Raw genomic sequence first — 16,344 nt, forward strand, 5'->3', positions numbered from 1 at the left:
ACACTCCCTTGCCAGGTAAAGAACTCACCTGCACAGCACACCCTCTTTGCTTTAGCTCTGGACCACATAAGGTCATGTAGATAAATGCAGTTCCCAATGGTTATTATCTTCATGTGAGCACAAATTACCAAGAAGAGCACCAGGCTGCTGCTGCTGCTGAGTGAGTTAATTAACCTGCTGGTCTTGTTCTTTTAAAACAGAATGCGATTCACACCTTTATGCAGCATGAGTCCCACCTGGCGGCAAGGGAGAAAGCCAACCTGTGAGTTGGGGCCCCGGGCCTGCCCCAAGTTGCTCTCCATCTGAGAAGCAAACCATGGTGTTCACACACCTACCCACTCTTTGCCAGATAGAAGATTATCCTGAGCTAACTGCACAATCTCAAGCCATGTCTTTCAAATAATAATCCAGGTTTCTATCGCAAATAATGTAGCAGTGGCATTTAGTGCTATTTCCCTGGGATGGAGGGGAATAAGGGTAGGGCTTAATAATGGTAAAAAAGAAAACGTACTTGCCTTTGATAGTTGATTGGATTATTCACTTAAAATGACTAGAATGACAGTTTCTAGCAGAAATATGATTTTATTTGATGAGGAAAAAATCTTGGTGAAATTAATATGTTTACATATCATCTCATGGCCTTATTGTATAAAAATATGGCTGTAATTGTATAAGAAGAAAAGATCACCTACTCAGTAATTTTCATTATTCTCAGTTCTGTATAGGAAAAACACATTTAATGCATTGATGTCTTTTGAAAATAATTTCACTGACATCATAGCTTAATGCTTACTCCTGCCTGGAACTGATCAGATTTTTCTGAACTTGGAATTACATCTATGCTCATACAGCATTGATTTTGCAACAGACTGATTTGTAATTGCTACATTTTTACAATAAAATAATCTGCACATAAGAAGAATGGCATTTGATTTCTTTGGGCTCCATATATAACTTGGACTCTTAGTTTGAATATCATGTATTTTCAGATGCTTACCCTTAAAACTGAGAATACCAATATTACAGGGATACTATATTATTTGTTTAAACCAGTAGCCTTTACACACAGTTTTCTAAGACACTCTGGACCAGAACTTTTCATCCTACTGGGAAAATAGCAAATTTTCCAACTCTGAAAGTTACTTAGATCTCTTGTCCATTAGTTCACTTCCTTATCTGTCTATGAATTTTTAAAATAAGAACCTCCGGTTCTTTTCTTTCTTTTTTTCTTGCCTATCATCTTTGCCTATCATGCTTAAATGGAATACTCTAGACTTGAGCTCTTGAGTACTGAATGAAACCTTTTTTCTTTGAAAATCCTTATTCCCGTCACCTCAGCTCTTCAAAACCAGTTTTTACTCACTCTCAGAAATTCCGAGATCTTGGGCTACAGGAAACTGTTGGACCCTTAGTAGATACAAATTTGCAGTCCTTCATCTCAAACTTTTTTTTACCCCCCTGCCAAATTCTCCTGCCTAAATCCTTCCTATATTTGAGTGTGATTGGAAACTGTTCTGTTTGCCAACATAGAGAGGAAAATTGTTCCTTTGTGCCTACTGGTGAATACTTTCAATTTAGTGACTTTACTGTAGTTCTGGCTTTTTATATGATTAAATATATAAGATAAACTCATAAAAATTAATGTAATTTGACATGGGGGAAGGAGTTTATTTGAAAATTGGTTATAAACACAAAGATGGGGTTTTTGAGATATTTTCTGCTTTGATCTAGTCTGTCCTTTAGAAATAAGTTAGTAGTTAAAAATCACATATATCTAACATGTTTCTGGTATGTAACAAGTGTCTCCACTTTTGTCCTCTGGAGACCTCTTTTTGTAATTTTCAAAGATAAATATTGATGAGGTTAACTTTCTCAGGTTTTACTTCCTGGGCAGCAGTACCCAATTATATTCCTTTTAGGTGACATTAAAATACATCCTGAGAGTTTCTGAACCAAATTCATAAGGAGAATAAAATTAGTAAGAGGTAGTATGTTACAAAGGCTTTAGAACCACAAGAGACCAAGATTCAGATCCGTTCTATGCTGTTTTCTACCTGTGGTATTTGAGCAAGTTGCCTCACCTCTCAGTATTAGTTCCCTCATCGCTAAGTGGGACCATTAATTGTTCTATCTCCGTAGGATTGTATGGTCATTATTCAAAATATTGACTTTGAACACCCCTTCTTTCCAGTTCAGTACTCCAGGGCCTCATCTTCGTCAGCTTCTGCCTTGTAACAAAGCACTTCACTACTCAGTGACTTGAAACAATAATCATATATCACTCATGTCTCCAAGTCAGCTAGGGGTTGGCTGATCTAGACTGGGCTCAGCTGCGGCAGCTTGTTGATGTGGCTCTGTGTCACACGTCTCTCATCCTTCTGGGACGCATAGTGATGGCTAGTTCCTAGTGATGGCAGAAGTGCAAGAATGCAAGAAAGGGAAACCTACTCTTTTTTCTTTCTTGGGAAATTGAGATTGCATGAGTGAAATCCCAGTTGCACAAGTGTTTTCTTTGTTTGTGTTATGGCCACTAATACTTAACGGGCCAAAGCAGGTCATGTGGCTAAACCCAAAATCCAAGTGTGAGAAATTGTACTCCATCCATGGAGGTGACTCTGTGTGTGTGTGTGTGTGTGTGTGTGTGTGTGTGACTCTATCTGAACATTAATCTACCATAGACTTCCCCTCCCATTAGTTCTTCCATCCTACTGGGATTTCTAATCAATTCTCAATGGTCATCACCCTCTTTGTGTCCTTATTTCCCTTCTTACTTTGTTTACATTTGCTCTAGTTCTAAATAATAACTACTCCAGAACCCAGCCTTGGTCAAGGATGCCTCTCAATGACTCAATTTCTGCACTGGAAATGACCATGACTGAAGCAAACCACAGCCCTTTTGACTGGGCTTTTAAAAATTTGACCACAAACCTCAAGTGGGCCCCCAGTGCTGCCTGGAAGTCTGTTTTTCTCTCTTTGGTAAACCCTCCTGCTTGGCTCCCCCTCTCCCTTCAGCTCCTTATTTTGCCAAGGATAGAATAGCTTCCTTATCTTTTCCTCCACCAGAGTCTTCCAACTTGCCAGCATCGACATCACCATGCTCTCCTTTCCTTCCTATTGACAGAAATGAACTCTGTTCCTGCTGAAGGCCAGACCTCATGTGTGCACTGACCCCATGCCTTCCCTCCTGCTCTTGGATCCCCTTGCCTTCTCCTACCTCATCCCTATTAGCTTGCAAACCTGCTCTTCCAAATGTCATCACATCCTCTCTTGTCCTCATAGGGCTCTCCTGTCATTGCCCCCTTTGTTGAAAAATACTTGAAAAGAATTTCCTTTACTTACTTGCTATCCTTCCTGTCTTCTGTCCTCCCTTGAAACTACTACAATCATGCTGCCCTTGCCAAGGTCACCAGTGGCTTCCATGCCACTAAAATCCAATACTCTCATGCAGTAGTGCCATTTCTGGGTATATACACAAAAGGAGTGAAAGCAGTGACTTGAAGAGATATTGCACCCAGTGTTCATAGCTACATTACTCACAATGTCCAAAAGGTGGAAAAAAACATAAGTGTCCATTGATGGATGAATGAATAAACAAAATTTGGTATATCCAGACAATAAAATATTATTCAGGCTTAAAAAGGAAGGAAGTTCTAACACAGGATAGAATATGGATGACCCTTGAAGACATGACACAAGGGAAATAAGCCAGATGCAGATGAGCTAACATGAGGTTTCTATGGCGGGGAGGAGGAAACACTTAGTGTTTAATAGTTACAGTGTTTTGGTTTGGCAACAGGAAAAAGTTCTGGGGATGGATAGTGTGGTAATGATTGCACAACAATGTGAATGTATTTAATGCCACTGAACTGTATACTCAACAATGGTTAAAATAGGGGTGCTTGGGTGGCATAGTTGGTTAAGAAAGTGACTCTTGGTTTCAGCTCAGGTCATGGTCTCAGGGTCATGAGATTGAACCCCATGTCTGGCTCTACACTTAGCATGAAGTCTGCTTGAGACTCTCCCTCTGTCTCTGTTTTCCCCCTCTGTTCTCATTCTCAAATAAATACATATTTTTAAAAAGGTTAAGATATTAAATTTTGTATATATATATATTTTAGCACAACAAAAAAAATCCAATGGTTCATTCTCATTCTTCACTCATGTGGTCTCTTAGTGTTTGATACAGTAGGTCACTGGAAACTCTCTGTCTCTGTCTCTCTCTCTCTCTCTTTTTTTTTTTTTGCATAAGAACTTTTTTGAGATATAATTTACATACCATAAAATCCAAACAAAGTATATAATTCAGTGGTTTTTAGTGTATACAGAGAGTTGTGTAGTCATCACAATTGATTTTAGGACATTTTTGGCACCCCCCCCCCCTAGAAACCCTATACAATTAGCAATCACTCACTGTTCCCCCACCTGAATCCTGCCCCAGCCCTTGGCTATCACCCATCCAGCTGCTATGTGAGATTGGCCTTCTCTGCACATTTCACTTACATGGAGTCCTACAGTGTATGGTCTTTTCAACTAGCTTCTTTCACTTAGTGTAATGTTTCCAAGGTTCTTACATGTTGTAGCATGTGTTAGTACTTCATTTCCTTTTATTGCCAAATAATGTTGCATTGTATAGATATGCTGTGTCTTATTTGCCCGTTCATCAGTCGATAGACTTGTGGGTGTCTCCACTTGTTGGCCACTATGATATGAATAATGCAGCTGAAAACGTTCACATGCGTGCTTTTGTGGGGACACATGTTTTCATCTCTCATATTCTCACCATTTAAAGGCATTTTCACTTAACCTCTGGCACACCGCTGTCTAAAGATCAGCTCCTGGCATTATGTTATGTTACGTTATGTTACGTTACATTATGTTATATTACTTATTTTTAAGATTTATTTATTTGAGAGAGAGTCCGTGCATGAGTGGGAGAGGCAGAAGAAGAGGAACAGAGAAACTCAAGCAGACTCCGTGCTGAGCGTGGAGCCAATGCAGGGCTCAATCTCACAACCCTGAGATCATGACCTGAGCTGAAACCGTGAGTCAGACTCTCAATTAACCGTGCCCCCCAGGTGCCCCTCAACTCCTGGTATTTTAAAACTGATTGCTTGCTCTTCTGAGAAGAGGACTAGGTCTGGGCTTTTAAGCTCTGGGAAGGATCTCGTTCTTTTCAAAATCAATGTCAGAATTTTGGTTTAAAAATACGTTAATTTCGGGGCACCTGGGTGGCTCAGTGGGTTAGGCCTCTGCCTTTGGCTCAGGTCATGATCTCGGGGTCCTAGGATCGAGCCCTACATCGGGCATGTCCCAGCCTCTGGAACCTGTGAAGGTGACCTTATTTGGAGAAGAGTTTACAGGTGTCATTAAGTGGAGGGTCTCAGGAAAGGATCCTCCTGGATTATTCAGATGGTTTCTAAATCCGGTGATGAGTATTCTTCTAAGAGACCAAAGGGGGGAAGGAGGGGCAGGTCACATGCAGATGGAGGCAGAGATTGGGATCTTGTAGCCATAAGCAAAGGAGGCCTGGAGCCACCAGAAGCTGAAGGAGAGAAGGAAGGATTCTTTCCTAGAGCCTAGGGAGGGGCATGGCAACATGCCAACACCTTGATTTCAGACTTCCAGCCTCCAGAACTAGGAGAGAATGAATTCCTCTTGTTTTAAGCCTCCAAATTTTAAGCGGTCCATTAATTTGTCATGGGCAGTACTAGGAACCTAATTAGAAAGAGGATGCTGATTCATGGTTTTGTAAATGGAACACTTCTTGAGCGGCTGAGGGAGAAATGCTTTTGTTCTGTGAATTGCTTGAGGCCCCTGTTACTCCCCCACCCCAGCTGCTCTGCCCCCACTTCATTTCCCTCCGTCCCCTTGCCTCAGCTTCTTGGTTCTGCTCCTTCCAAGCTCTGCCCAGAAGTTCCTTGTTACTTCCCGTTAGAATATTTCCAATTTTCTGGACAATCTCTTTTAGTGGGACTGTGGGTTTTGCTTTCCATTGACATGGTACTTAACCTCTTTAGATGGGCAGGACGGGGGTCCCAAATTCAAAATGTACAAGCATTCTGGATGTATGAAAACCAAAACCAAAAGCAACCATAATGATGCAAGAACAAAGCTGAATGTCTGGAAAGAGGTTATGACTGGTGACCAAATGCTGTGCCTCAAGGGCTGTTTCTACTTAGCTCCAGGAAATTATTGCCACAATGTATTGAGGAACTAGTGTTGACAGATTTGATTTTTTAAAAGAAGCTGGAAATCTGGATTTTTCTGTAAATCCCCTGATTTTTAGATAAGGTAACTATTCATAGTAAGAAACAAAACCAAACCTCAAAACAATTAGCAAAACAACAACAACAACAACAACAAAAACGTGCATGTGTGTGCAATTTTGTATGTGTGTACCAAACAAAAATATATCTCTAAGGTCCTACTGGCCCATATATTCCATTTTGCAAGGGGACCCTCTATCTTAGGATGTAGAGGTGGTGGGTAGGATCATTGCATATATTTCTTGCATCTTTTGGGGCTTTTTAAAAATCTCCATCTCCAAAATGCTAAGCAACAGAAGTGTCCTCAAAGGTTTGATAGGTCGCTATCGCTTTCCTGAGCCTGCCTTGCCGAATTTAACAACACGGGAACACTTAAACATGTTAAATATTTTATTCACATTGTTTACAAACTATATCCACCTGGAAAACACATGAGTCCAAAAATAGATTATTTTACAGTAATTCACATTTTTTTAAAAACAAATCGCTACGAAGTGAAGCTCTAAGCACGGAGGTCCTCAGCCTGTCTCATGGTTCAGTGCCTGGTTGCACAGAGCCCCCCAACCCTACTGGGGTAGCAGTCCTCAGGGCAGACAGCCTCATCGCAGCTCACCAGTGGCTTCCCTACCAGTGAGCGATGAGGAGATGTCAGTGCACACTTTAACCCGTGAATATTGACTGATAGCAATTCACCGTTCCTTCTTTTGTCACGGAAATAGTTTTAGAGCTTGAGTACATGCCAGGAAGACAAAACAAAGGAGACTTCTCACGTAATCAGCCATTACAGAGTTATCAGGACCTGGCCCGTTCTGTAAAGGTTGAACGTCTGGGCTGCAGACAGAATGAACAAGCTACAGTTTTGTGGTGTTGACAGCTCGGATCAGAAACAGTAGTGATTTGGAAATTGGTGCGAGGATCTGTGGACTAACTCAGCTACCCTCCCTTCCCACCACCACCAGGAGAAGAGGGGAAATAAACTCAGTAGGAATTAATAATGTGCCTAATTTTAAGTGTGTGGCCCTAGAAAGATGGCCGTGGGAGTTGGCTGAATGCCCCCAAAGATACCGTGGTTCAGAAGCTTATTATTTCCCTATGCTATATCCAATCATGCCCTCCAGAATGGGGTCCAAAAAAACAAAAACAAAAACAAAATCAACAAAGCATGTCCCCTTTTCTTTTATTAAGAAACTTTTCTATGGCATTTGGCTTTAATGATTTAAAATCTACAGTAGGTCTGTCTTACCCACATTTCACCCTCTCCTACCAAACTAACTACCAAAGAGTCACTTTTCCTGTTTTTCCTTTGCGAGCTGCCACAGTTAAATATGAGAAAACTTTTGAGCCTTTGGAAGGGGAGCCCCTGGTTGAGTCTCAAATGGCAGAAGTGGGTCCTTTTTCTCAGAGTAGCACAGACAGCACGGGCTATCGTGTTTCTGCAACTCTCGATTAGGGAAGGGATGTTTGATCAGGGAACCACAAAAGACGTTCCTTCCTCCCCTTGGATAAGAAAACACAGAATTCCTTAAAGGGTGGCTTCACCGTGGGAGCAGACAACAACAACTCTGAATCCGAATGGAAGCTGAGAGGTGGAGAAATGTTAGCACATTTGCAGGTTAACACAACGACACAACAACAAACAACAACAACCGAGACTTTCAAATGTCTATTGCGATGCGATTGTTTGAGAAGACAAGAAATCCGTAGAAGGAGCTCGATGAATGGAGCGGATCATAGCTTGTCTTCCTGCCACCCGTGTGCATTTTTTCCAAACTTGTACACTAGCCTTCGGTCGACCCGTTCCAAAATTCCCGTTTTGTAGTAGTACCTGAGAAAGTCAGCAGAAGAGAAATGTGGGGAGACCCGCACCCCGGGAAGACAACAGAACAGAAACACTCTCCTCATTCCTCTCGGGTGACCAGGCTGGTTTTTGGTAACCCTGGTATTTCCACACCCTGTTATCAGCTTACACTTAAACCTTTCCCAGACACCTTGAAGGCTAAGCCTCACCACACTCAGATCAAAACGCATTTTGTGTGTGTATGTGTGGGACGGCCGGCATTCAGAGTGATCCCCAGGGCCACTGCCAAGAATGAGAAGGACGGCGTGTCCGTTTACAAACTATAATCCCACCTGTAACTAAGAACCAGAGTGTTGTCTCATGACCTTTCGATTATCAAGGAAAAAGCTGCAAAAACAGTTTAGTTTTGTATAACTCTGCCCGAAGGCTCATGGTGTTTCACGCTATTAACTCACCTTAGAGCTCGGCTCAACTTTTCATACGTCATTCTGTCATTTTTCTTCCTTTGTCCCCACATCTTTGCCAGGGCTTCTGACTTTACTACCCGAAAAATACCTTGTTCCCTATCTTCCCATTCCAGAATACCACAGTTTTCTTCAGGAGAGAGAAGCAGGTCTCGCACAAATTCCCATAGATGAGAACTTTGGAGGCCTTTTGAGAAAGAAAAAAAAAGTTACTTAACAGTTAAAAAAAAATTCTAAGAGTTGTACCACTTCTCCTTAATTCCGAGAATTGCTGCTTTTTAAATGGGGATATTTTCCATATTATGACCAGGTGCTCTACTTGGACCTGCATTGGGCTGTGAAATGTTTCTCTTCTATTAAAGCAATTGTAAGGGACACCTGGCTGGCTCAGTCAGTTAAGCGTCAGCCTTCAGCTCAGGCCATGATCCCAGGGTCCTGGGATTGAGCCCTGCATTGGGCTCCTTGTTCAATGGAGAGTCTGCTTTTCTTTCTACCTCTACCGCCTCTCTCTCTCTCTCTCTCTCTCTCTTTCTCTCTCAAATAAATAAAATCTTAAAAAAAATAAAGCAATCATAAAATACACATACAGGAACACTGAATTTATACTGACTAGAAACACCGTGGCTCCCAGCCTGTCCTTGCTCTGTGGAATTATGGAATAATTCTTAGGAATTAATAAAATGACAGTCATATGATCTTTCTGACAGACAGTATGATGGTACTAATATCCCATAGCCACGCCAGTCTGGCAGACTGATCCTACAATGAATTTTTTCATGAGAAGCTGGTGTTTCTCTTGGTCCATTAGAGTTGTCATTAAGACTGGTTCTAATGTCCAACCACCTGGGTTTGGAGCCTGAATTCACCTCTTTGTAGCTCTGTAATCGTAATCTCTCCAGTTATCTGTAAAATGGGACCAGAGTGTTACCTACCTCATGGGAGAAGTTGGAGGATTATGGTTTAACAATAAAGTGACTGGCACCGAGTGGGGCAGACTTGATTCGGCCCTGGGTAGGTCTGTCTTAGGGCCAGGAAAGGCTATGAGAATTGCCAACACATGGCGTTTACTATCGTCCCTGAGGACTTAAGAGAGAAGGACCCTTGGGGCGCCTGGGCGGCTCAATGGGTTAAGCCTCTGCTTCGGCTCAGGTTATTATTTCAGGGTCATGGGATCGGCCCTGCATGGGGCTCTCTGCTCAACAGGGAGCCTGCTTCCCCCTCTCTCTGCCTGCCTCTTTGCCTACTCGTGATCTCTGTCTGTCAAATAAATAAATAAAGAGAGAGAGAGAGAGAGAGAAGGACCCTTAGCAAACCGGGAGAAATAAACCCTTATTCAGAAATTCACCACGGTTAGACAATTTCTTCGCTTTGCAATTTTAATTCTCACAACACCATGTCCAAGTGAAAAGAAATGTAATTCTGATAACAGTTTATCTGCTATTTTCTTTGGGGAGCCCCTGGTCCCCTTCAAATGTTCAGTGTCCAAACTTATTAGAGTGCTTTGTCTCCTGAACGGTTTTAGGAAATTAGAAATGAGGAAGGGCATCGCTACACTTACTTGTTCGACTATGACTGTGACAGTCTTGACTTTTGATGCCACTTGTTTTCAAGCAGTTAGAATCAGCATCTGCAATAGAACGAGTTACAGCAGTAGAACGAGTTCAGACCTCCAATCACACCAGAATGAGCAGCTATGAACTGGACACCTTTGTGGTAGGAGATCCCACAGGAGGCACTTTGGGGGTCATTAGGAGGTCGGAGGGGTTTGCCTTTGAAAGGGGCGGCATTTGCATTCAAATACCAGGGACCTGCCTGGTGCCAGGTTCTGGGCTCTGTGCTGGGAACAAGCAAGAACGAGACAGTTCTGGTCCCCATGCACTTGGAATTCAAGGACTCAGGGGCAAGGTACAATACAAGTCAATCAAGTCACCCATAGTGAGTGTTATGAAAGCAGCAAGACATGGGGTAGAGAATGAAGGGTTGGTGGGGGCTGCCCGCTTAGAGTGGCCAAGGAGGGCCTCGTGTGCAGGAGGCATCTACGCTGATGTGAGAGGGCGGGAGAGGCATCCAGAGGGAAGGAGCAGCACAGAGAACCAGTGAGGCATGTGGTGTTCCCAGGGGTGCGGGGGGTGGTTAGATGATGGTGCTGGGGAAGCCAGCTGTCCACAGAGCCCACAGGGCCTTCCTTGCCAGCCCACAGTAAGCACTTGGGATTTTGTTCAAAGAATAAAGTGAAGACTTGGGAGTTTGACAAGATACACATTTTAAGTGGGAACACACTAGAAGGGACACGAGTAAAAGCAAAGAGACCACAGCTTAGGAATAGCAGGAAGCAAGGCATCAACTCAATACAGAACTCAGTCTAAGTAACAATCTGAGACATGTGCACAGCGTTATTTCAAAGGAGTGTATGATATCCAAAAAAAAAAAAAGAGGTAGTGCCCAATCTCCCCAGCCTTGCCGCTCCCCTGGCTCACTTTGCTCTGGCTATACTGACCTCCTGCCTCTTTCTGAGACTTCCCCTCACCTTCTACCCCAGGGTCTTTGCACGTGCCCTCCCTCCGCCCTAAGTCCCCTTTCTTTGGATATCCATGGGTTGGGCCCTCCTCTCAATCTTCACTCTAAGTCACCTTCTCAGTGGAATCACACACACTTACTCCTACCCAGCATTCTGTGTCTACTTCCCTTATTATTTTTTTGGCCACAATACTTATCATCATCGAACATAGGATATTGTGTATTTATTTATTTAGTTCACTCTCTGTTCCCATCAGAAGTCAGGGATTGATGTTTCCAGAGGTATCCCCCAAACATGTAGCCCTGAGCACAGCACATAGTAGGTGCTCAGTAACGTCCTGGGCAGCCACTAGACCAGCTGCTAGTCTATAGCAACCATATACATGGTAAAGTCTAGTAGGTATATTATGTCATAATCTGGATGAAAGAATAAGTATGTTGTCAAGGAAAGGAATGGTGTCTCGCGTACCACACTGCTGCCCAGGGCAATCTCAGTGCCACTGGCTCATGTCATTCCCTGGCTTACCGTCCTGCGGTTACTTCCCCATTGTCTCCCAGATAAAGGCCGCCATACTTGTTAGGACTTTTACAGACTGCTCCCCTTCTCTGCTGCTGCTGCCCAACTTCTTCCCTTCTGTTGGTTTAGAGGGTCCCAGTGCTGCTTGGCTTTCTCCTGCCTCAGGGCCTTTGCATGGCTCCCTGCTCCCTAGTTCCACTGAGCTGACTTGTACTCTCCAGACCTTTTCAGAAAGTCTTCTCTGAACTTTCCATCTGGGTTAGATCCCCTCTCTGTTCCACACACTGGTGTGTTCCTTAGTATCACAGCACTAGTCCACGCCACTGTAAGGACAGACCTCGTCTCGTCTCTACTATAGAGCACTTTCTAAATGCCACGTGCCTGTTAAGTGCTTCACATACATTATCTGTTTCAGTCCCTGCAGCCACCCTATATGGGACTAGGACTACTTCTATTTTATGGAGGAGGAAATTGAAGCCCAGAGAGTCTAAGAATTTTATCCAGAGTCGTGGAGGCAGGGCTTGAACCAGAGTACGTCTGTTCTCAGAACTACTACTCTATCTTGTCTTTCATAGTAGGTGTTCAGTGCATACTTGGTGAATAATTATTAGCTGTGTTTGGTGAGTGTTTAGCATTGCCAGGCACTCAATTTCACCTGTCCTTGTGATGAACTTCTATTTCTGTGCCCATTTTACAGAGAAGTAAATGGAGGCACAGTGAGGCTCACCGCAGCTCATGCACTCATTCGCTTACTCATTCATGAGCGTTGAGCCACAGTGTGCTCACTGGTGCGGGAGGCACAGGCCAAAGCAAGTCACTCCTCTTAGGGACTTACATCCAAGTGGGTACAAACATCTAATGAACAAGCAGTAACTGTGGAGAATACTGAAGAAGGGTGAGGGTAGGGAGACCTCGGGGGTAGGAGAAGGGAGGTAAGCAACCTTGCACTCTTAATTAGAGCCAGTGGACAAGACTCCTGACCAGAGTGGGCAAGCAGCGAGCCCCGGGGAAGTTTGCAGGACACAGTTCTGGTCACGTGCCTGGCCAGGGGCAGAGCCCAACTTTGCACTCAGGCCCGCTGGCCTTAAGCCCTCTGCTCTAGTAGCTACGGCGCATGTCCGCTGGAACGAACAATGACAGGAACGCGGGCCTTCAGCTTTCAGGGTGCCCTCTGCACCTTTCACGGGCTATGGGCTGGAAGCGCATCGATGGGGAACACCAGGTCCATGCGCCCAGGCGGGGATGTGCAAAGCCCAAATGGAGGCCCTGGCGGACTCAGCTGACAGAGCCGCCGGGCGGAGGGGGTGCGAGCGCTGGGGCAGGGGCGGAGGGGGTGCAAGCACGTGGGCAGGGCCGGCAGGGCCGTGACCGGAAGCAAGCAAGCAAGCGGGCGGCCCTTCTGTCCGCGGAGTGCCGTGCTGCCTGGCGCCACCTGCAGGGCGCACCGAGCGCTGCTTCAACTTCGTCTTCGAAGAGGAGAGAACGCCAACAGAGGCACGGGATAAACCCAGGGGAATTCTGAAGCGGCGAAGAAGACCGAAAGCTTGCCCTCAAATGCCAAAATGGCAAGAAGAGGGAGGGAAACCTCGTCCTTTTCATGTGTGGGATTTCTCCCGTGTGCCGCGGATGAGGGATCTTTGGCTTGGCTGGCGAAGCCCGGGATAGGTAAGTGTGACGCGGAGTTGTGTGGCCCGTGGAGGGTTTCTCCTTGTGGGTCTTGTCAGAGATGTCCCTATGTTGTCTGCTCCCAGTTCCCAGTGGTGGCTTTGATGCTACTCCCGGGTCCAGCTCGCTCTCCTGGGGACGGCCGTGGGGGCAAAGGCATAGTAGCCGTGACCGGCACAGCCGGGTTGAGAGGGTCACCAAGTCACAGCCTCCATGGCAGCCCGCGGACCCCACTGAACTCCCCTGCAGATGTCCCCTGCGCACTGGCGACAGTCCCCCTGACTCTGAACTATCTTCCTGTCAGAGGGGTCCCTGCAGCTGGGCGGTGCCTGGTGTGGGGCAACGTAGCCTGGGCTTTCTGCTTTCTGTGCGACTTGGAGAGGTTCGGTGCCTTGAGACTGGAGACTGTTGAAAAGGGGCCACAGGATATATTCTTGGTCATTGACTGAAGTCCCGAAGCAGAGACGGGGGCTGGAGGGGCAGTTTCCAAAGCCAGCTCTTGATGTCCCCCAGGCCATGAGGGCTGCTAGAGAGCCCCAGCTCCGTGCCACGAGGAGAAGACCTAAGCCTCAGAACAGAAGGTTCCTGGGGCGACCCGAGGCCTGCAGGCTTGTTTTCTGGCATTTCAGCAGTGGGGGTGGGAAAAGGGTCTGGAGTGGGGGAGCAGAGACAAGTGGCAAGTGGCTGGGGGGTATCACTTGGGCCAGCCCGATAGCTTCAGAACTTGTCGGGGCTGGGTCCTTTCCGCAGGTACTGAGTTAAAAATCCTCTTGTTCTCTGGGTCACTGCAGACCTGGGCCCAGACCCAGAAGAGTCTGGAGCCTTGGATCTCAGCTGAGGTGGGCAGTGGAATGAGGGGAAGGGTTTGGAGGCATGTGCACCTGTGTGTGCATATGTATGTGTATGTGTGTACATATGTGCATGTATATGTGTGCATAAGTGCATATGTGTGTGCATGTATATATGGGAGTGCATATGTGTGTGCGTGTGTGTGCATATGGTGAACGGCCCAATGTATAGAAGCACAGACTTCGCGAAAATGAGTTAGAATCTCATCTGTACACTTCTTTGCAAGTTCCCGCTCTTCTGGTTTCCTCAGATGTAAATAGGGGCAAGCATCCTACCTCAAGGAGTTAGAATGAGGATTCAGTGAGTTAGAGCAGGTAAAACCCTCCGCCCGGCGGTGCCGGGGCACAGGGCTCCATAGGCGGTCAGGGTAGATGTTCATCTTTGCTACAGACTGATGGGAACGCTGCTTGCAGCCCTAGCATGTCAGCTGTCCTCGTTGGCCCGGCCTTGGCCTCTGGCCAGCACATCTCCTTTCTGCGTTGGGGGTGACCGAGATCACAAAATAACAGCCGGGCCATAGGCATCGTGATCATACATCTTGGATTTTCTAGAACAGGCTCATTGGATAATCTGTCAGTCCGTTGTCTTCATTCTTGTTAAACCACATGTTGGGGGCTCTGCTTTGGGATAGCTATGGGGGAGCCAGAGATGGGCCTCAGGGGCCCCATGGGAAGACCACGGTTTCCTGGCTGTGGCAGTGGAGGCTGCGATTTGGCAGAGCTGTGGTGCTGCTTTTCAGTGTGCTCACGGACCACTTAGCCCAGAATTTGGTCTAGAAAAGAGGCACCTTTCCTTAGTAAGCCTGGCAGGGCCTACATGGGGCAGAGCCTGGGGCAGCTGCCATCATGAAGGGTTTGTCTCCACAGAGATGCCAGTTCAGAGCCCGTGTCTTATCACCACCTTTATCTCCGGAAAATTCTCTCTGTCTTTCCCATCACCTGGTCTGGGCCTCCACCATCACTCTGCCTCTTGGATAGCAGCCTCCTGACTGGGCTCCTTCCTGACCAGATACGGCAATCTGGAGGGAACCTCTTAAAATACAGATAAGGTTTTATTGTTTTCATGTTTCAGTGGCTTCCAAGTCTGCTCAGAATGAAATCCAAACTCAAAAGCTGTGTGTGACCTGCTCCTGCCCTGCTCTTGTCCTCAGCTTCCATTCCTCCTCCTGCTGTTGTCGCTGATGATCTACCAGGGTGCTATCCAGGAGAACCATGAAGCTGGAAATCTGAGCAGTCCCAAATGGTAGCCACTAGCTGCCTGTGCTATTGAGCACTTGGAATGTGACTCAGCAGCTGAATTTTCACTTTATTTAATTTTAATTAAACTTAATGGCCGCCTGTGGCTACTGTTTACTGCATCGAGCCTCCTGGTACGAGTTTTTTGATTCTTTCTCAAGGACTCCAAACCCATTCTTGCCTCAGGGCCTTTGCACTTGCTGCTCATACCCTGTACCCTTTTCTTCCCTCTTCCTGGCTAACTTCTGCTCATCCTTTAGGCTTAATTTAAATAGCTCTTCCTCCAGGAGTTCTTCCCTTGTCCCCAGTTGAAATGTAATCTGTCCCCCATCACACAACACGTCACCCTGTCCTTTTCTTTTGTAGTATCATCATACTTAGCCATTGCCAACTTATGACAGGGATTATTTGTTTAACGTCTTTCTCTCTCTCTGCTTGCTTTATGAGGGAAAGACCAAGATTGCAGTCATTGGTGTGGCCATGGCACATAGTAGGTGCCTGGGCCTGGCTTGTGGTAAGTGTATACTACATGTTTGCTGCATGAATGAAAAGGGAAAGGCAGGGATGCATGAGGGGAAGAAGGGGTTAAGTGCTTCGGATTTAGCCACACCTGGGTTATTGGTCACCTTCCTAACCTTGTCACCTTTAATCTCTAAGCTTTAGTTGCTCTGTGGTACAAGGTCTTATCTTACAGGGTTATGAGAAAGCTTAACTGAACTTTACCAAGATTCCAGCATGGGGCCTGGCTCATTAGAAGCACTTGGTGAATGCTAGCTGCCATCATCATCATTATTATTATTATTGCCATGACTCTAATTGGGGCTAGGTCTATACTCAGGTAGCAACTTTTAAAGAACTTATGGGACACACCATCTCTGCCAAGCTGTGAGGGAGGCAGGCTGGCAAAAAGACACCCATTTATAGGCAGAGACACTGGTCAAACTCTCCGCTGCTCAGGAGTACAGCAGGTGCCTGCCCTGGGCTCAAGCCCCTAGACAGAATCAGTTATGGCCCCTGGGCCTCAGTGGGCTCC

General features: G+C 45.7%; 2 protein-coding genes across 4 annotated transcripts in view; one reads left to right on the plus strand and one right to left on the minus strand.

Annotated features, from left to right (window-relative positions):
* The window catches only part of CAT (catalase), a 41,233-nt gene extending 40,317 nt beyond the window's left edge, over positions 1–916 (plus strand). The window contains exon 13 of the mRNA XM_044259058.1: positions 201–916. Coding sequence (XP_044114993.1) covers positions 201–266 — 66 coding nt within the window. The 3' untranslated portion in view covers positions 267–916. The remainder of the gene's footprint in view (positions 1–200) is intronic.
* A 5,726-nt stretch (positions 917–6,642) lies between these two features.
* Positions 6,643–16,344, minus strand: part of ELF5 (E74 like ETS transcription factor 5) — a 42,343-nt gene continuing 32,641 nt past the window's right edge. For all 3 annotated transcript variants that reach the window (XM_044260940.1, XM_044260937.1, XM_044260938.1), the window contains exons 5-7: positions 10,087–10,155; positions 8,520–8,715; positions 6,643–8,091 (exon numbers count right to left, since the gene is read on the minus strand). In XM_044260940.1, coding sequence (XP_044116875.1) covers positions 7,995–8,091; positions 8,520–8,715; positions 10,087–10,155 — 362 coding nt within the window. In that variant the 3' untranslated portion in view covers positions 6,643–7,994. The remainder of the gene's footprint in view (positions 8,092–8,519; positions 8,716–10,086; positions 10,156–16,344) is intronic.

Source organism: Neovison vison, chromosome 7 (genome assembly GCF_020171115.1).
Source record: "Neovison vison isolate M4711 chromosome 7, ASM_NN_V1, whole genome shotgun sequence".
Classification (NCBI taxonomy): domain Eukaryota; kingdom Metazoa; phylum Chordata; class Mammalia; order Carnivora; family Mustelidae; genus Neogale; species Neogale vison.